Source organism: Phallusia mammillata, chromosome 7 (assembly GCF_965637545.1).
Source record: "Phallusia mammillata chromosome 7, kaPhaMamm4.hap1.1, whole genome shotgun sequence".
In the NCBI taxonomy this organism is placed as follows: domain Eukaryota; kingdom Metazoa; phylum Chordata; class Ascidiacea; order Phlebobranchia; family Ascidiidae; genus Phallusia; species Phallusia mammillata.
Genome location: NC_137258.1, coordinates 9,173,107 through 9,194,111, shown reverse-complemented (window position 1 = coordinate 9,194,111; position 21,005 = coordinate 9,173,107). Strand labels below are relative to the sequence as shown.

Below are 21,005 nucleotides of genomic sequence, written 5' to 3'. Positions count from 1 at the left end.
CATAATGCGGTTTAATCCTCTCCGGATTGCTCGGAATGCTTATATTGTGGTTTTACCTTACGTTGCAAGCAGGTGGCTGATTTTTCCGTGGATACAGGAATCGGTCAAATCGCCAGCCCTTTTGCAATTACATGGGATCAAAAGATAGTGTTTCGGTGACAGGGCGTAGCGTGCCGATTAGCGTTCAAGGCTCATCGGGATAGGGAGTAGAAATATTATCTCAGCCCCTAAAACTAGGGGTCTTAACCCCGAGAAAGCGTGTGGATTTCCCCGTTACTTTTCTCCCACATCGCTGATAAAAACGTTGTTCTATATTACTGGATAATCATAAAGCATTAGTACATTCGCTTCTGTTCGAAAACTACGAAAATGGTATTTAATCCGGTTTTTGCTTTTAATATAAGTTGCAAACTACATGCAGGTTCATTTGATGTAAAAGTTTTAAAAACCACACACGCACGGATACTTATATCAACTTAAAACATATTTTAAGCCGCTAAAAACAGCTACAAAATCCATTGCTTGTTATATCGTGTTTACATATTTGTGGCGTTTACGATCATGTGGCAATGGTCGGCAAAGCGCGTCTTTTGTGGCTCTGCAGTGCAAGACACAGCGCAACGTTGCAACTTCACACGGTGCTTGGTTACACGAGATGGCTTGCCCGTTTGTAAACAGAGGCGGGAAGATTAGCGACCGACAGTCAGCTCTCTTGTTCGCCACACGCGAACGAAAGCGTTAATTGAAGCTTCTCGTTCTTTGTGGTGTAGCCCCGCTAATAACAAAGGTAGCATCTAAATCGGGTCCTGTGATGAACCGGGTCGCGTGCTGTTGTCGACCAGTCGCTTACCCTTTCTTAACTTCATGTCTTTGACTGATTGCCCACAACCGCTTAGGCCAGGAGCCAAGCAGTTGGTCACGAACATCCAGCAGGTTGAGCGCCTGGTGCTGATCAGTGGCCGCGGGTCTGTTTGTTTTCCTAATCCGCCCTGCTGCGAATATTTGACCTTTTCCTGTACTCACCAATCCTTACAGATTGTTTTCAGCGCCTGTGAGGCTAAATCGCCTGAGTAATTTTGTTCCAGTTGCAGGAATTCTGCACATATAATGTTGTTGTTGGCCAACAAATACGCAAACATAAACAAACCCGTATTTCCCCACGACAAAGGAGGATTTTTACCACGACGATTGTGATGTGCAATATAAGGTGGATTACATCAAATTCATTGCAATATGTTAAATTCATAAAAATATGTTTTCCCAATGGATAACGATTTTGGCCTTCTATGTCCATTATCGCCTGCAGCATCGATTTACGTGCCATGTTTGTCACTCAGCCCGCCAAGAGCGATGCTGTTAAAACTTTTATCAATAGAGCGCATTGTGCATTTAAATTTCACGGGTTGCTGGTCATGTCAGTAAGCGCTACGACACCTTTAACGTTTCCTGCGTAAAGTTACTCCTATTTATCTAACTTTGTGTCATATTAGCTATCGATCCTGTTAATGCGTGCAAACTTCCGGACAATGTGCTGAAAGCGCATTTCTTCAACTGAACAGCTTTAGGAAAAGTACAAGTCATCCCCAAACGCTGTGCTGGGTGTTTTTCGAGATTGGTTGCATTTTAAATGCGTACACGTACAAAAGTATCACTTGTGGTGGTATTGATTCAACTGACTAACAATCACTTTGGTGTGAAAATTTGACACCATATTGAGGTTTTGAACGCTTTGAAACAAACGAGTGCCCAAATCGTTACATGTATCGAATATTTCCGTACAACGAACAATGCTGTGAGAGTCCACTCGAACTCAGAACCGCCGCAACGTTTTGAAACTGTCTCAAATGCCTGATGTCTTCCATTGCAGGTCAGGAGGGCGTTAGCGACTTGATCAAGTTTGACGTCACCGATGGATTTAACCCTCTCATCGATCGCTACTTCTACGTCAGCGTAGCCTACCTCGACATGCACTTCCCCGATGTCATCAACAAGGGAGTGACGCTGAAGGAGGGAGACCGCGCGACCCTTACCACAGGTGAATGATGTTTGTGGGCGCTGTGAAGTTGAGTAGCTGAAGCAGCGGCTCGGCACAAGACCCATGAACGTCGACCGCATTTTTCGATTAAGTCGAAGAGCAGATCAACACCATGTTAACAGATATTACGTCATGTGCACTTTTAGTTTCATACTGCCCACACAGAATTTCGTTGTCAATCACACAACCAACCAAATGCCAATTCACTTGTGTGAAACCATTTTTAAAGGGGTGTAACCTTAAGGTGATTTGTTGTACTTTTTTAGACATCCTAAGCACCGCGGATATCAACAGCGCCGACGAGACATTGGAATTTTCGATCGCTCGTGCCCCCACGCGGGGTCATTTGGAGTCGACTGACAACCCCGGGGTCCCGATCACAACCTTTACCCAACTCGACCTGGCAGGTGGGTGACATAACACTTTCTATTTCTGACGTCATATTTTGACGTAGGATATTGCGACCAGCAGGTGTTCAATCATGTTCCACTAACCCAAATAGAAATGTTTACACGTCGTAAACCCAAGTTCCGCTTCTCCATTGCGCCTAAAAGGCAAATGATCCGGCGCTGACACCACTTTACTGTCGTTTAAACACTCCGGACGCGCGCCTATGTTAGTTTGGGGATTTGGAATGCCTATTGCCGAACGGACGGTAAATCCTAAATCACACAAGCGGTCAGTGAACAAACGACGCTGCGTGAATCGAACAACAGGCACAAGACGACATAGCGCTGTTTTGCAAATCCTCTTGCTGATACAAAATCGACCGACTGGCGACACACTCTAATGCCCTTTATCAAATGACTCATTTGAGCAAAGGTTGGAGCACGTGAGCACAAACACAACCACAGATATTTGGCATAGAGTGTTTGACGATGACGTTAGTGTCTCATTTGTGTACTAAGTTTTACTCCAATGTAGCTCCCTTGTTTACATCTACTACAAAAAATATGGCCAGTGCTCAGTAATCCCTAAATCATTTTCTTTCACGTAAATAAGACTTACTTCACTTACAGGGAGCAAAATCCAATACGTTCACACTGGTGGCGACGAAGTGAAGATGGACAGCTTCGAGTTTGAGGTGACCGATGGCTTCAACCCCGTCTACCGTACATTCCGAGTGTCCATATCCGACGTGGACAACAAAAAACCGGTGGTCACTATCACAAGGCTGCGTGTAAAGGAGGGATCGGTCAAGCTTATCTCTCCCTTTGAGCTGAAAGGTCAGTGGTTGAAGTGACCTTATTAATTGCATGTTCCGGGTAATTGACTTTCAACAGTGTAAGAATTGCAAGATTTTCTGAGCTCTCTATTTACAAAGGATAATTTTACAGGCTATGTGTCTCTCTATCTGTTGCATGACTATTTACGTTTTTAATATCAGTGTATGAACGAAAATCCTGTCATCGTTGTTGTATTTTGTTTCTGCAGCCGAAGACCGTGACACCCTTGACCCCAAGATCCGCTTCCATATTACTCAAGTACCAGTTCATGGCAAGATCCTAATGAACGAAAGGACACCGGTGCGCGACTTTACCATGGACGATCTCCATGAAAACCGCATCAGTTACTCTCACGACGGATCTGAAACCGTTGCGGACTCCTTCTCATTTACAGTCACTGATGGAACCCACGAAGACTTTTTTGTCTTCCCGGGAACAACAGCAACCGACCAACCGCAGCGTATGGACATTGAAATCGTCCCAGTTGATAACGGTGTTCCTCAAATGCTGGTGAATCGCGGTGCTCCATCTGTCTCTCCATTGCCCAGTGGCGATCGCGGATTCCGGTTTACCAAGAAATACCTGCGTGCCGATGATCGAGATTCGAATGTGACCAATTTGCTTTATGTCATCACGATTCCTGCAGAACACGGCAGCTTGGTTAACATCGACAATTCCAACACATCCTTGGAAACATTCAGTCAGGGTGAGTTTTGCAATCGACAATGGTATATGTATAGAAATGGTTCTAACCATTGAATCCACTTATTTGATGTATTGTGTACAACTATTTTTAGGGATGTAAAATAGGACAAGGTTATTCAAGGTAAAACAAGGTTGTTCAAGTTTTAGCGCATGGCTATGGTGGGGAAGTTTCTTTCTATAGGGCAAACCGACAGTGTCTGGATGTAGTCTATGGGGAATAGATTCCGAAATATACCAACTACTCCCGGTCGCTGTCTGATATCATTAAAGCGTTTTACTCCGGGTTAGGACGACCCACAACAAGGCGATCCCTCCGCTGGGTATTACAGGGCAGATCATACGATTATAGTTATGTCTACGCAGATTCGATGCATAACTTTTGGCAGTAGAAGGTAATTTACACATGGCAAGGTTATTACCACACCTTTATAGCACAATAGACTCGAAACTACCCAGGAATCATTTTCAGTGGTTTTGTTGGTTCATTGTGGCATTCGAAATAGGACATACAAGTTCAGGGAGCACGGTGCAAATGCCAATGACCTTTTGATGAAATGTGCTCCCAGGGGCGGCAAGTTGCGCATCAAAGCAAGGAAACGAAATAATTGCCTACGCAGGGACTTTCTAAATGAACTTAGAAAGATGTTGACTGGCACAGCTTGGTGCCCTTTAACAACTAACTTAAGTTACCAAAAAACAACGGTCCGAACGAAATTGTATTTGAGGCGTTTTAGATTTTTGCATAAAACTAGGGGTTTCTTTTCGACTTTTATCAGCGCGAAAAACCTGGCTGTTGATGTGCCAAGAAACTGACGTTCTCACCCGTAATTGATTGCCGTACTGGTAGAATATGAGCTTGTGCCCTGGAAACAAGCCAGAACTTAGATGACGAAACCGATAACGGTTAATCAAAGGAATTTTAATTTATCTTTGCTCAATTTGTTTTTGCGTTAATTCAACATTTCAATCCTAATATCGTACATCGGACCATATACTTTTATACTGTCCTACTGTAGCTACGAATTAAACTAAATGCCAAGGCAAGATATTAAACATAAAATAAATTTGATTTGGAACATGTTTATGTGCATATCCATAGTTCCAAGATGCGAGGGAAATGTTTTCATAGAATCTTAAAGCGGAAGGCGAGGACAGCGTGCTGTCAAAACTGTTCGAGATTATACTTTGTTGTGGATTGCACGTCGCGTTATAAAACGTTTTGCCCGTTCGAACTTCCACCGCAGTTTACTGGAGTGTGGGAAAAATCTTTGGCGAAATACAAAGTTGCCGCCAATAAATCCATGCCCCGGGCAGACGTACCTTCCTTAAAGTTATTGCGCGCTCTTGATTCACTCTTTCAGTTAAAAAAGAACAATATTTTTTTCGAACTGGCACTTTGTACATAGCACTGGTGCACCATGATACCTAAGTTCATAAAGTGACAAAACATTTTCTAATTTGACAGATTTTCGCATGATAAAACTGACGCGATGTCAGTCATGTTATTCATAAGTGCTTCCACGTACTGAAGATTACGATATCAACAAAGCAGTACAACGTAGTAATCGTACCCGACAATTATGTACTTGCAAACGTTATTGAAACAACACAGCGTGTCAAAGAACTAATATCAACAGAAGCCTTCCAGTGACTAATTCGAGCGGCTTTACGTAAATATTTCCTCAGAAGGGCCTGGTCCATTAACGTCTCACTGAGATGGCCGCTCTTTTATGTACAGGAAGGTCGCATCGCGCCTTTACTGCATTTATCTACGTCCAACTGGAATGACAGTGCTTGTGCGCCTATTGACTTGAGCCGCCGTGATCAAACAAGCATAGCGTGCCTACGCGAGGTTTCACGTGATCATCGTCGACGCCTATCTTTTTGCGTGCGAGTCCTAAGGTCGTTTTCCTAATTTCGGCACGTGCTGTATCCTAATTAAGCTACCGGCAGAGTTGCCACACGTGTGCACAAAGCCCCCAACAAGAGCCAATGCGATTAAATGCACCCTATATTACGAAAAGAAATTGAGATGGATGAGATATTGCCTCCATGAAATGTTTATTCTCCTGTTGACCTATGATTTTGGAAGCGTTGCATTAAATTACTTCAGTTAATATAATTTCGACTTTCCGTTCAGTGTTTGTAGACCTGTGGTAAGGTGTTGTACAGGCGGCTCATTTTGCCTAGAATGTGTACATGAAGATAAGCGCTGAAAATAAGCAAAATTACTCGCCATCCATCTTGGCAAACGTCCCCACAACAAAGACTTGCATGACGGTTTGCGTTCATTTATATCTGTTGACAAACGACTAGCTTGTTGTCGGTGCCTCTTTGTCCAATTTACTGTTGCCGCAGACCGTGCAACGGGCAGCAAATGACAGTGAGCCTTTACACAACCGTTTTCGATCGGTTTGTGTTGGTAATCCTTGCGCGTCTCTAGCTAGACGACCCGCGCTTGCGTTTTCCCATCGTGGTGCAGTGATTTATGCGCAACCTATGGATCCAACATGTCAGTCTCTGTGTACACTGAAGTGCAGCGCATATTTGCAAAGCAAATGTGTACGTTGGCGCATGCCGCCCCAAGTATCGTTTTACGCTGTACGGGTTGCAAACGACGTGATCTAAATCAAAATGAGAAATGATTGCAAGTTTGGTTGGCTACACTGTTGCACCTTACTATCCTTGTAACGTATTTCTATTGATTTCAGGTGATATCGACAACATGAAGATCTACTACATCCTTAATCCAACAAGCAACGCGTCGAGCGATAGCTTCACCTTCACCGTCAAAGATGAAGGTTAGATAACGTTTATAGATTACCTCCGCGAACTTTGTACCGTCGGTGCACAACGATGTACAGTATTCTTGTCCAAAATTAGCCAGAGTTGTTTTTCCGACCAGTTAAGGTAAAGGGGCGCGAAATTTGCAAATTCGACGAAAACGCAAATGACTTGCGGTCAGCGGCGGGTAAACGCTCGTGTATCGTCGATAAACACAATTGATACGACAAACTACACTCAACCAACACTTAACGTTATCACTGCTGAGTGCGCACGCTTCGCTGCTGACGACATCAAATGGCTGCACCTCATCACACCCCGGCATTCAGCACCCTGTTACTTCACCCAGATAGTGTCCACTTTATTATCTGTATCGTATTGAATGGGCCGAAGAGTTATCGTTTTGGGCGCCAAATGTACACACCCCGAATCCTCCATTGATCCTTTGTTTCCTAAAGATATTTGGCATCCCTCCAAACTTGATAAGCTATAGGGCAATGTTGATTGACGCAGCCGTTTTGGGGATGTGAATAATTGTTGACAAAGTTTTGAATTCAGTCTCGTTTATTCAGAGCGCAACTGATAGCTATCAAATAGTTTTGTTATAGAAAACCACCTAAATCGATACTGTTTCAAATCTAGAGCCTGATAATTAACTACCGCCTTAGCATTTCACAAAACATGTATTTTAATGGGTCCATTGTTTTGCGCTCACATTAAGGGGGTGAGATGTACAGTTAACGACCGATTGAACCCAATCAACATGCTCCGAAATAGACAGATGATCAAGCGTTAAATATGGCCCTTTGAAGTAAGAGTCTAATTAGACTTTGCGGTGATTTTCAACGAAGTCTTCCCCGATAACAATCCCGAATGAAAGTAATAGTGGGCCTTGGATCTTGGCAATATTAAAAGCAACATCATTCACGGCACTGGCACTGCGAATGGCACCTTCTCTTTCGCCCTTTACCCCTCCTCCACTTTCGTCTTTTCAAACAGCGGTGTTATCTTGGGCGCAGCTACCGTTTTACCGGCAAAAGTGGTTTGAGCCGGAGCCCAATCCGGATGTGTATTGGGTCTCGTTAAACAAGATAGCACTTGTTTGCCTGGCTGGCGTATTACGTGTTCAGAAACTATGGAGTTGCGTTTCGCTGCTATATCCCGGTATTTGTGGGATTCTTTGTACAGGTGTCGTAAACTACCACTGACCTTGCCTGTAAGGTCAAACTTACAGAAATGCACAAAAGGGCACGGATGACTTTTAACAAAAAACGATCCTGCTTTGATCTTGAACCAGCAAACGTCAATAAGCTTTGACGTACGTTTTATTACGAACCTTCATATACGTATCTGCCCGTTTTATAAACCCAGCATTGAACTCGTCTCGACTTAATGGCGCAGTAAAGATTTGTTTGCACTTCTCAATATTGTAGCCGGACTTGTTCCCATTAGCGTAAACCAATTGATGTTTGAACGGAATCGGTTTATGTAGAAATCGTGTTTTATAGCTTGAAGAGAACCTTGTTTCGATAACAGCAGCATTGACCATGGCCAAGTACTTGTGTTGTCGAAAATCGAACATCCATTAGGTCGTGCACACTCTTACGCTCCCCAATACACGTGTTTACCCCCTCCCACACATCCGACGTTCACTTTAGATCAACATTGAACATGGGCCAGTCTGATAACCTTATGACGACGCCTATTTCTCGTAACCGCGTCGTTGGTAGAAAGCCTTTCGGGAAGCTATATGGCAGAATGTTTGCGCTTCAAATTTAGCAACATCACTTCGGTAGCCGAATTTTACATTTTTTCTCACATAAATCACTTTAGTTTTCGACATGCTGACATTAAAAGGTGATTAGCTAATGCCTTCGTAGCTATTGTGTGTATTAACCTTTTAAACTCAAAGGTTTAACCTTGATGTTTGCACTGCGCTTTACATTTACGGTCGTTAACCAAGTGCCAGTAAACATTATAAGCTTTCAGGTTGAATTGTTACAATCCCGCTTTGGTAATGTGTTGTTCTCGATATGGCCAATGGCTGTAAGATCTAACTTTCAAAATAGGTAGCAAACTAGATGGATTTGATGCAACTCCGTGTATCTTATGTTACGTTAAGTTTAAAATCACCAAAACAAAAACAAAAATCATTGAGTCACAAAAATTGGGTCGCAAATCTTTGACCAATTTATTTCACGATGTTAGTTCACGCGACGCTACCAGCAAACTTGGCTGAATTTTTATCATCCAAATATCGGAAAGTGGTTTTTCAGCATTACGTCCCTTAAACGAACCGAGCAATTCCTCCAGACCAGATTTATACGCGACGATAATAGGTGACGTAAGCAGCTATTTATAAACGCGGTAGTACGATCGAGTCGCTTTACGCTAAGCTCAACGGTTTCAATCTTTTCGTGGTTTCGCCTATTACAAGCGCTCTATCATAATCCTGGAATGGGCGAGATCCATCGGCGTTAGTTCTTCACCTCAGACCGTGTTTGCGGCTCACGCCTGCCCGACCAAGCGTAATAATTCGAACCAGGGAGATGTCCAAGGTGCTGAGGGTACAGATTATATGATCCTGCATTGGCAACTTCTCCGCACGCTAAAGGCTTCATACTTGATCTGTTGTTGCAATGTGGAAGCCCAACGCACAATTTGTTGCTCCATATAAGTACACATAGATCAGGGATTCCTATTGTTGGGGTGATAGAGACTGTGAGGATTTCCTGCGCTTTCTTACGATAATTATGTTAAAATGGAAGTAGACTTACTGAAATAGTTTACATTTTCCCTCAAAGTGTGGTTAATTTCTCGAAAGTGATAAACAGTTGGTTTTACATCGTTTAATCAACAACTTGTAGTCTTTTGGTGCAATAGAGCTAGAAAACATGTTGGTTATTAATTGAATACCGCCCTCTGGCGTATCTAAACTTTATCCCCAAATTTTATGTTATTTGTCAACGGAGCGCGTTTTTTCTCTCGATCAAAACCGCCACCCTCATCGTAAAACTCCAAACCATTTTCCCATAACGACTTGTCACTGGTGCGTCAAAGCAGTTCGAACGGCACCCGCACTGACACGTGACGACCGAAATCTAATTACACGAGTTCCAAGCAAAAGCGTCACCAAGCACGAACCGCTGCACCGTTTGAGCTTCGTCGAATTGCGAGTCCGATTGTTTGGGAGAACTTTGAGTGGCAAGGTAATAGTTTTTCGGCCTGATGGTCCAAATGATTACAGACTTTCTGAGGATAAGTGCACGTTGATCTGTTTACGGCTTTTCGGATCCTGTTTGTAACAATCTGTTATCCCGTAGCCGTTAAAATTGCAAATATAAGATCCTTTAGACCAGACGTTTATCAACTGGGGTAAATATTGCAACATGGGGATCACAACAACTTGGATGCCAAGTTTTCCCTCACGTTACTAAGGGAAACCACTTGCAGATTTGGGAAGGTGCTCCGCCCCTTTGTGAATCACATTTGCACGCCACCACGTCTCGTAACGCGTTCCGCCCGGCTGCCGGACTCGCTAAACGGTCTCTTTAACGTGTTTTTAACAAATTCAATTGTCGGCGTGCTTACGGCGGCTATCCCGTCGACCGAGGATAATCAGATTACGAGGAGCTGGTACGCCTCTACGATCAATGTGTTTGTTTGGGAGGGGACGCCTTCAATTTGTCTCGATTATTGCGTCGCAAAACAGTAAATATAGGTGCGAAATAATATTTTGATGCGCGAAGACAACCGTGAAGGGATGATATGACCGCAGGAAGAGTGGAATCAAAATAACGTTTTTTGACATTTTTGTGAATTTGTATTGATCCGTGAGCGCAATGTAATGCTAAACATCCGTGAGCGCTAATGTAATGCTAGGGTTTACTTAATACTGGACTCGTAAGGGCAACGTTTCTGCCCTTATCGTTTGTGTTACCAAATGAACTATAAAGAGGTGTTCGGCCATCACACCCCCAGCCAAACAGCAGCTGTCCTAACATAAACAAACGTTTGGTCGTTGCGCCGGCTTAGAGCATCTTGGTATGTCCTTTAAAGATAAACTGACGCCATATGTTTGTTTAAACAAGAGCCTGGAAAGGCCAGTTACACAGATAACGCCACGGCAACGTATGTCACCAAGCACCTTATGAAAAAGTAATCCTCCACGTTGATTGTTCGACCCTCACTCGTATTAGATTGTCCGATATGTGGCAAGAACTCATTTTAACTCCTTCATTTGCGGAATTTTAATCAGTGTTAACAATCAAGCTGTCGCGTTTCAGTTACATTGCGGCCTGACACCGATCATGTGTTGTTTTGCGACAGTTTAACAATGCTGTGAGAGATTTTGTTCCTACAAAACAAAGGGAGCTTATTCAGGGGAAACGGATAAATAAAAAATAAAGTAATCGGATTTTTTGCAATTCTGCCTTTTCATCTAATTAATCACGAGCCAATTCAAAGTTCACTCGACCATAAAGCCAACGACTTTTGTCACGTGTTCCAAGATCAGCGTTGTGTGTGACAAATAACTCTGTAAAAATTACATAGCCATAAATTAAACAGTTTTATCGTTGTCCCCGTCGTTCAATTTGTGTCACCTAAAAATCAAAACACTAGTATAAATGCAAAAATTTGCAAACGTTGGGACTGGGTGGTTGGAATTTGTAACGAATCTGTAACAACCAACAATCGTTTAACCGTCTAGGCGAAACTACAAAGTCGCTTTCCGTGAAGAGTTAATACGAATCTCAATACTCGGGTTTCTTCCTGCGGTGACGCGTCGCACGAAAGGGCGGCCGAGTTTTCTTAACCGGATTCCTATTGCGTTGCTGCTGCTAATGCAAGTGAACCGTTGCAGGCGGGGTACACTAACAACATGGGGTTGAGTAGACCAACCCAAATCGAACCGTGGCGGATTAAGACGTTTTTATAGAAGCTTCCCACTTTCTCGCGTGGCTACTTGACCCGCATTCGACCACTCACGAGTGCTGATGGAGTAATCCACTTCGGTGTAAATCGTTTTGTCCGTCGAAATGTCGCCATCGACAGTTGTAGAATTCTTCTCGCCGCATTGACAAGCTTAACGTTAACAGTTGACGCCACTGACGTTGATGTAGCGTTTTTTTGCTCGTAAACAATGGTACCGCACTGCTCGCAATACTCAATGTTCTTGTGTGTCACATTCGAGTCCATGATTCTAGAGTTATCAGATTGCGCACTTCAAAAGTTGATGTGCGTTTCAACCTTTTGTGTGGCTGTGTGGCGGCTTCCCACAGATCCATGGCGTTCTCTCGCCCACTAGTGATACTCGCCCATACTTTCCCACGATGTGTTTTGCCCATCTACACCCGGCGTCAGGTTTATTGCAAGGGGTCGGTCGAAGAAGGCATTTATCAGATTTTGCGCAAACATTGCGTTTGGCAGTTGACGTGACATGAAGACGAGCACAGGCGCCGGTCGGTCAAGTTCCTGACAATATCGCAACTCTGCCGACAGCCTTCCATCATTTTGCCCGTCTGCCATTTGCCAAAGTCTACACCGAAGTCGACCGATGCACGCTTCCGCCTCCCAGCAACACAGCTATCGATCTTTAACCGCGGTCGTATCTTGCTGGAAGCTGGCTGTTTTGTGAGAACGGAACAATAACCTCGTTGTGCTGTAGCATGAGTTTATGACCTGGATCTTTTTCTGCTCGAGTGCCTTGAGCCACTTTGGTGCCCGCCGACTCTATAACTCTGGTGCCTGTCAGGATTTAACTTTCGCAAAACGAGTACGCTTCATGTAACCTTGAGCAAGACTGTTGTTATTATTAGAAATCTTCATATCTGTGATATACGAGGCCATGTGTCATAAAGGGGGTTAATATTGTAAACCGAATTGAAATAACAGTGTCAAATGCTTTCCCTGACCATTGGTATTTGTTTGTGCGCGAAACTTTCGTGCTTCACGTTCCCAGCTTCCAAGTGGTTAGCGATTTAAATGACCCGTGACAAGGCAAAGCTTATCTCTCATGCTTTGCCAACACAAGGCACTGTGTCAAGAAGCGATTCGGGCCCTTCGCAGAGCCACCGAAGGCCGCTCCAGGCGATCCGGGTTCAAAACGTGCGATCGGTTAACCGAAATCGCAACGCCGTCGCGAAAATGTTATAGGGCCATCGTGGAACGCGTTTGTGGCGACGTAAAGTTGGTTGGGGCAGCGGAAACCGATCCGCACTCGAGCAAAGAGAAGAGCCCGTCGGAAGATGCAATAGATCACCGTAAATTCTTGTTGGCCACTCACCGACTTGACTCAGCGGACAATTTACAGTAAACAAGCGACCAGGCCGAATCTAAACACCGAATCGTCGATCGTGTCCTGATCTGTTACCGCTACAGATTGCGCGATATATCTTTTTCTAATCAATGCGCAGTTAATACAGATCTGTACCACCCAAACTATTGTAAACAAACGGAAGAGGTTGTGTCCTAAAATTAAATTTGTCCGATTTTTTCCAAACATTATTCTTTTGTCCCCAGTTTTAACCAAATAACAAACATGTTTCTGTCTAGATGTGTTTCTCAATTTTATCTCCGGTTTTCAATCGCGCATAAATATGGTGCAGTCACTTCGAGTCAAATTTCGCGTTCCGTCACTGATGTTTTCCTTGGTAATATTTGACATACTATTTTGATTCTAACTTCCTGATATTTGCTCAATGATTTCGTGCGCGAAATTAACGCGCCGTTACACACGTGCTGTTTGCGGACGCAATAAATTTCACAGTCCGGTCGTAACGCGGCGTCCAACCGTCCAGTCGCAATATGGTCGTGCGGACAGAGAATGACCGGAACCCGTCTCACCTGCACATCGGGGCGCGTCCAATGTCCGGGCAAAGAGTATCGACGGATAGACTGATTTTTTTCGGTCAGTTCTCCCTTTACCTCGGGTGTTTACCAGCCACTCACGGTCGACTCTACAGTGTGGCCGAGTGGTCCTTAAGCCCCTAGTCTAATCGCTACCGCGTTTGATTAGTCAGGGTGAACTGAATATGAGCGTTTACGCCGATTTTGTCCCAGACGCGACGCCGTCATTCATCGCGAGGTTTTCGGTTTACTGCATTACAAGCCGCATTGTTTACCATTTAAACCCCAAACTTAACTACGGTCACTTTTCTAAAGTTTTATTCAGCACATATGAAGATACGTTTTGGAAGCTTCGTTTAGTTGAAAAGTTTCAATATGGACCAACGTTCAGGTTCCTGAAGCAGGAAGCTATTTAATTTTGTACTGCGGACTGCGCAATTCAAAATATTACAATTCCATTCCGAACACATTTATCGACTATACACCAGTTAAATGTCTATTTTTGTACGCAAACACATCAAACAAATTTTGAACGCAAATAGTATTCCCAAAAGTGAACATTTGCTGCTTGTCGATGTTTGTGAGACGGGGAAGGTGACAGGTGATTGCAGGATTGTAGACCTTCTGACGTCTTTGCCGATTCGCGGAACTTGGACTTCTTTCACCATTGCGGTAACTTTAGGCGCCTTTTACATCAATTACCCGTTATTTGGCGTCTCTAATACCCACAAACACCCTGCCCCCACCCAGGGCAATCTTTCAAACCGACGTATAATAAATTTATGTTGCGCATGTAGTAAAGTTTCGTGAGATGTAGACTGCATAGAAGTTTTGTCGAGTGCATTTCTCTTGCCCGAATTTTCTCGAGATAACACTACGTTCGTGCCAAAATTACACCCCTCATGTGGACGCTTTGCAATGTCATTTTGCTATCCCGTTACAACAATCGTCTAGCTGGGTTGGAAACCTGTCGACTGTTTGCCAATGAACCAGGGCAAGCTAATAGGACCCCCTCCGGTGGCAAGGGCGTTGCGCCACTTGCTTTAGTTGCCGCTTTCCCTAGCTCTAGTTTCGCCGAGTGACTCCGCCTTTTCAGTAGTGTCAAGTGGGCGGGCAGGGAAAATATGGCATTTGAAAGTATTCGGCTTCGTTCCCATCGACTTAGATTGCTGATCAGCGCCGGTGTGCTTTGGTAAAATGCCACAGATTAGCTGATCAGGCCTCCTCGGTAGCGAACCCCAGCAAAGTATTTGTTCTTTCGGGGGGCGCCCGCGCCTTCAATCAGTAAGCTTAGTCTGGGAGCTTTGTTTGTGATTGGAGTGCGCCGGATTGATTTCACCACACATATTGCTGGATGTGAATTTGTGCCTCTTTACTTTATATCGTGGGAATTTTGGTTTAAATCCAACATAGGGTGACTCGCATCTGCCTAAAATAGAACAACTTTTGCATATCACACATACAAATAAACAACAAGTTATGTACAAAACTATTTTCCAGTAGTTTAAACGTAAACCTGGCTGTTTTCGCTTCAATAAAAATAGCACAGACACTTTAGTTAAGGCAAAAGGTCACAATAATATTTAGAAGTTAAGCCAGCAGCATTTTATCTTGCTCACATTTTCCAAAGTGCTATTTGGAATCGCCAATGTTTGCCAAAATATATTAACTGTATACATTGGAAACATTGCAGGTTAGATACATAAGACTCAAACGGCTATTTTTAACACAGAGGAATTTGGGTTTGCATTCTTGTGTACATGCTATTTGGTGTGCCTTAAATTAGCGATTGGGTTACACGATTTGCAAAGTCTGCGGCCAGTTTCAGGCCCTGACTCAGGGCCGCTGCCTTATACACCCGTCGATCGCGTTTCTGAAGGCGCTTCGCGGTTATCACGTGATACCAGGTGTTTTACGCCATCTAGTGGTGGGTTCCGATGTGCTTGCAACTTCCAGACTACACACAGCGACATATTTAGTCCATATTAGGAGAGTAGTGCCGCGCTTAGGCGGCCTTCAAATTGTAGGCAACCTTGACCAATAGAATAATGCAACCCCTTCAGGCCAGCTTGCCCTTTGTGTACAATTCAACATGTTTAATGTCCAGTTGCACACTGACCTCTAGTTTAACTTGATCGAACGCAGACCCCCCGCATAACCTTCCGCGGAGGAACAAAAGAGTGCCTTCAGGGTGTTCGCGCCTAGGATCAAAGTTGAAAACAAAAATAAAGTCGCATCCTCTCGGAGTTTGCACTTCCAATGACAATCGCTTTTTTGCCGCTCATTAAGATCGATCCGCCGGAAAGACGCATTACTCTCAGATAAGACCTGCTGTGCAAATGGAAGCTGCAAGTAAAAGGAGCGACCAAAATACTTTGACAGCGCCGGGCCCTTAACAAATTGAAGCATAGAATGTTCCCGGTCATGTAGGCCGCCAGGGGTTTATCGCTGCCCAACATTTTAGGGATTTGTATGTGTCAAGGACTAAGCCTTTAATGAACCGATATCAGGGGCCAGTCAAGACATTTCAGTTATTAACAGGTTCCAGTGTCCAGCCTTCACTCAAATTTGAGATCTTCCAGGTGCATTGCACGAAACGGTCACGTTGTCAAATCGTTAAGTCATACTTGACCACCCCGAAAACGAGATTTGGTCAATTCCGTCTTGTGACATAACGTTTATCAGATAAAAAAATCACTTGGCGTGTTTTGGGGATAAACCAATGAAAAGTTAAGATCTTTTATGTTGTCATGGTTGCGAGAAAACGAGTTGTAATACATGGTATTTCATCCTGCAAAAGTTACAAGGAGATACAAATAGGCTACTACTTTCTTTCAGGTATCTCCAAACCTAAAAAGTAATCATATGCTTTAAACCCATCATCTACACTCCCCCTTATAGTTCTATCTCTGTCCTGGGATAGTGCAGATATGAAGGACTTGACTTAATCCGACAGGCGACGCGCTGTCCATATCTTACTAAAAGCAGGTCGCAACGTCACATCGTCATGGTGAATTTGCGTCCTGGAGCGTTTCGACTCGTTCAGCCCTATATCTTTGTTGTGCAAATACGTCTTTACGTTTCGTTGTGTTAATTGTACTATCAAGTTGGTTGGCAATGAGTTCGTTTTCATGTTTTGTGAAATGTGGAACTAATCCCAGAAGATTCGGGTATTGATGCAAAGATCACTATCAGACTATGTAAACCGCTTTTGTTTTCTTAACGAAACTTATTAGCCAATAGTTGCCTGCAGATGCATGACACGCCTTCAGTTTAATGTTCTAGGAAAACGTTATCAACAACAAAATGCTTTGGGTCATCAGCCAATATGCAAACCAGCAACATGGCAATGACAAAACCGATTTGTTTTACCAACTGTTGCAAGTCCAAAAAAATCCGAACCACCTAGAAGCACAGGTGTCTTGAATAAAGTGGTCATGGTGCCTGCGATAAAACACGTGATACGAATCTGTCTAAAATATCTCCTGAGCTCTTGTTTTTACCGGTCAGTCAAGGCGATCGCTTGGCGCGACATGTGAGGCACGTTGGCAATCGGCCATAAGCACGCACAGGGTAAACACACAATGAAGTACGGCCGCGTGTAGCCGATCCGCAGTCCCGGGCTCTGAGTCAACGCCTATTGTGGATGTTTTGCGTCTCGCTACCGATCGTATTTCAACGGGGTAGTGTCGCGTTTTCCCGGCGTCGCTCAGGACCCATATTTCTTTCGTGTCGTGCTGATTCTAAGCGATGGTCCGCTGATCTGGGCGACGACAGCCCTACTCACGGCCCATAGCCTATGCATGTCTTGTCAGCGAGAAAACTATCCAATTGTGCGTGCGAACTATCACCCGGGTATCGGGGATGGAAATCAATTGCTATTGACAAAAGTCGTTATAAAACTACGTCCATCACTCTGAAAATCAATCATTTTTTGGTTCCGTCACTTTAGTGCGACCTAGTTTAACGCTTGCTGTGGCCTAAACAAACTTTAAAATTTTTGTTGTTTAGCTTTGTGAGTTCAGTGATTTTTTACCACATGTCGTCTAACATTCTGCAACCACTTTGTCGTAGTAATTCTCTCTAGCAAATTTAAAGTTTTGTTTGTTTGAATGGTCAATTTGTTTGTTTTTTCTTAGCAATGTTTTGTATTTTACCTTAGCCGAGTCGAGAAAGCTTGATTGCAAGAACATCATGTTTCGATGAAGATTTTTTTCCTTGGTCCGTGATGATGGGTATTCATTCGGTTTACCTAGTTTTCAAGTGCTGACGTAGCGATACGCGCGTCCCTTCCGGTAAAGCGAAATTCCGGGCGCTTGTCAAACACATCACGTGACTTCCCCTACAGGTGCAATCGCTTACCGTGGCCCAAACGCTTCGCGTGCTTAGGACATCGCATGGATATACAGGCTCCGTTGAAAATGTATGGAAAGGGGTGGGAGCTTGTCACTCGCACCTCCAACGACCGCCAGTTTACACTGAAGCGACGACCCCATACCTGCCCCCGTCCTGCAACGTGTAATTACAATAACCCAGGTGTAAGCGGGGCAGAGGGACGCGCGGTTGACTGCGGAATTTCTGGATTCGTCGCCATGTTTGGCCTTGTCGTACTTTCTTGTGGTTCTGCCCGAGCGGCAATTTGCCCCGCGCAGATTTACTCAGAGCCCGCACGCACGCGAGAGTGTCCCAATTCACGTCCTGTCCAACGCGGGTCATTACAAGCCAAAGGCAAGCGTGAAAGTTTTTTTGCCCAGATCGGGCGATTCTCACGAATGTTTTCCCCTTTGCTATGGCAGCCAAGCGGAAGCTGAATGCTTCTGCACTTGCCTTGAAATTCCGACCCCGCGGTTAAAGTCATTTCCTTTGAATGAACATATTCAGCATTGTCAAGAATTCTTTCATCACCAAGTTATCGATCAATTTTTTTCATGACATTTAGCACTTGTGGAAAAGGCACGAACAGTCAAGATCTATTAATATGTGCAAAAGCGAGTTAAGTCCGGAGTCGTCTCCGCAACAATAACACACGACCTAGAGCAAACTGACAGACCGTGGTTGGTGTTTATTGTTTTGTTAAGTGATAACCGACGCTGTCATTTAGCGGCTAAACAAACGCTCTCAACCTCGCGCTTTCGTGTGGTCGATGACTCGCGTCTAAATCCGCGGATCATATACACAGATACTTCCACGCGCAGTGGGATTAAGCGGGATCCATTGTGTCCATGGGCCTTAATCGCAGTCCTGGGACGCGACATCTTCTGAGCTACCGGGATCCGGTCTCGTCGCAAAAATGCTATAATCGGCGACAACATTTTTGCGCATTGTTTCATTTCCACTTAGGGTTATGACGAGGGTGGCTGATCGATGGCAACTCGCCACTTGATCGCCACTTCACATCATACGTTCGCCGCCGGAAAGTCGCCCACATCCCCAGCGACACCGAGCTCGTTTTTGTGTGGCCCGTGTTACATGTTGTATCAGTTTCTCATACAGTTTTACTCCACCTTACAGCTGAACAGTTTCGGCAATCTGTTTGAACTCCTTGTTAAAAGAATGTTTTAAAAGATTCAAAAGTATGACACAATAAAATTGTTAGCATTATTGTTGAATAGCTCTTGCGATGCTTCATGTGCTTATTGACAAGTGAAAATTTTGTTTGATTAGTATATCGAAAACATTTATATGCCGGGTGTTACCGACATCTTTACACAACAAAAAACATGAACTTTTGAACTGTCGCCATAGTGGACATCACCTAATGTAAAAGATGTATGACCATTCGCACCGTTGGTGAGATATTTGCGTGACACACTGTCCGTTGCTTAGATCCAGCACAAATTGCCCACGCTAGCCCACTTCCCCTTGATATGGAGTTTTTCGGCGTCTAATGTGACTTTTATTGCCCTTTGATCATCAAATTCGGTTATTTTAGGCCTAAGCCCGGCCATTGTGCTCCTGGTCCAACCCCGGGTGGATAAAAGTGCTCCCTGCGTGTGGTCATCTGATTAGAGTTCAAATTGCGTTGTGGTATTTATATGAGATATATTACTTTGCGATTCCTTACTGCTCCCACGCAAACTATTTTTGTTATTGCTACCATTCAATGTTATGTTTAATGAGAACAAAACAGCAGTGTACTTAAAAGTATAAGCCAGCGGATTTCAAAGTTTAAAACATAAGGCTAAACAGGTTGCGTTGTTTGCAGGTGATAACAAATTGGTAGCCCAACAATTTCGTCTCAACTGGGCCCTCATTTCATTCGAGAGCGCCACCTACTCAGTCACAGAAGACACCAAAATACTTGAAGTCACTTTAAAGCGACGTGGTTACCTTGGAGAGACCTCATTTGTCAGTAAGTATTCTTGGTAAAATCCGAAATAGGAAAGATGTTTGGGTATAGAGCCGACAGTTGATCGTTACTGATAAAGTGAGAATTTTGGTTTCGTTTCCAGGGTTAATCCTTAGTTCTTAAACTCGCCAAGCAAAACCAACGATTGAAAAATATTCGCCTAAAAAACAACTAATAAACCCGGCTCTTTCGTACACATCAATATATTCCTATAATGTAAGCAGGAAGCAATAAAAATCGACGCGAAGTGAGACGAATGGATTGAGTATAGTGATCGCCCGTAACAGGCTCCGCGTTGATAGTGCGGTAAAAACTCAAGGGCTCGGGTCAAGTGCAAGAACCGCGATCCCCTGGTGTCGCGAATACTCCAAAACTCCTGTGGATTGGCCTCGAATTAGGAGCTGTCGGCAAAATTGTGATCGATTCCTTGGTCGCCCGCTGCGTGGGATTACGGACGTCCGCTTTTGAGAAGTCAAGAATCTGTGCCATTTCGATCGCAAACGAATACGTATTTTTGTTATCGTTGCATTTAGCCAGCGGGATTGGGTTGTCACTACGCTGACAGAACTGTTGTTAACAAGCGTCAATCAAATTTACATTACCACGCTTCATTTTTCACACATGTATCTGTGCAGAAAGTTTAGCCTATCTCGTGGCTAACATTATGTACATAACACAGGTATTGGTACTCGTGATGGAACTGCAACAAATCGTGAAGATTTCAAGCGAAAATCGGCAAGCCAAGTGCAGTTTAACCCGGGACAAACCACAGCAACCTGGAAAGTCAGGATTTTGCCGGTAAATTTACAAAAGAAATGTTCAACAGTTGTACACATTTAAAATAAATTAACTAACATGCAATAACGTTTCACTAGGACGAAGCTTATGAAGAATCGGAAAATTTCTACATAGAACTTTCGGAACCTGTCATGGCGATCCTAGAGGAACCGCTGAATACGACTGTTACCATTACAGACCCAGAAGATGGTAAGTTAACTCAACAAAATCGTTTATTTGGCCAATTCATTTTCATCCCCGTAAGAGCCACTTGACACAC

The 21,005-nt window shown here is 44.0% G+C and overlaps 1 protein-coding gene across 1 annotated transcript in view; it reads left to right on the top strand.

The window, feature by feature from the left end:
• LOC145237443 (FRAS1-related extracellular matrix protein 2-like) overlaps positions 1 to 21,005 on the top strand; it is a 53,994-nt gene that overhangs the window by 13,262 nt on the left and 19,727 nt on the right. Inside the window, exons 15-22 of the mRNA XM_080100301.1 lie at positions 1,868 to 2,035; positions 2,302 to 2,442; positions 3,055 to 3,261; positions 3,470 to 3,967; positions 6,678 to 6,767; positions 19,805 to 19,951; positions 20,628 to 20,746; positions 20,824 to 20,935. Of these exons, the coding sequence (XP_079956427.1) occupies positions 1,868 to 2,035; positions 2,302 to 2,442; positions 3,055 to 3,261; positions 3,470 to 3,967; positions 6,678 to 6,767; positions 19,805 to 19,951; positions 20,628 to 20,746; positions 20,824 to 20,935 (1,482 nt within the window). The remainder of the gene's footprint in view (positions 1 to 1,867; positions 2,036 to 2,301; positions 2,443 to 3,054; positions 3,262 to 3,469; positions 3,968 to 6,677; positions 6,768 to 19,804; positions 19,952 to 20,627; positions 20,747 to 20,823; positions 20,936 to 21,005) is intronic.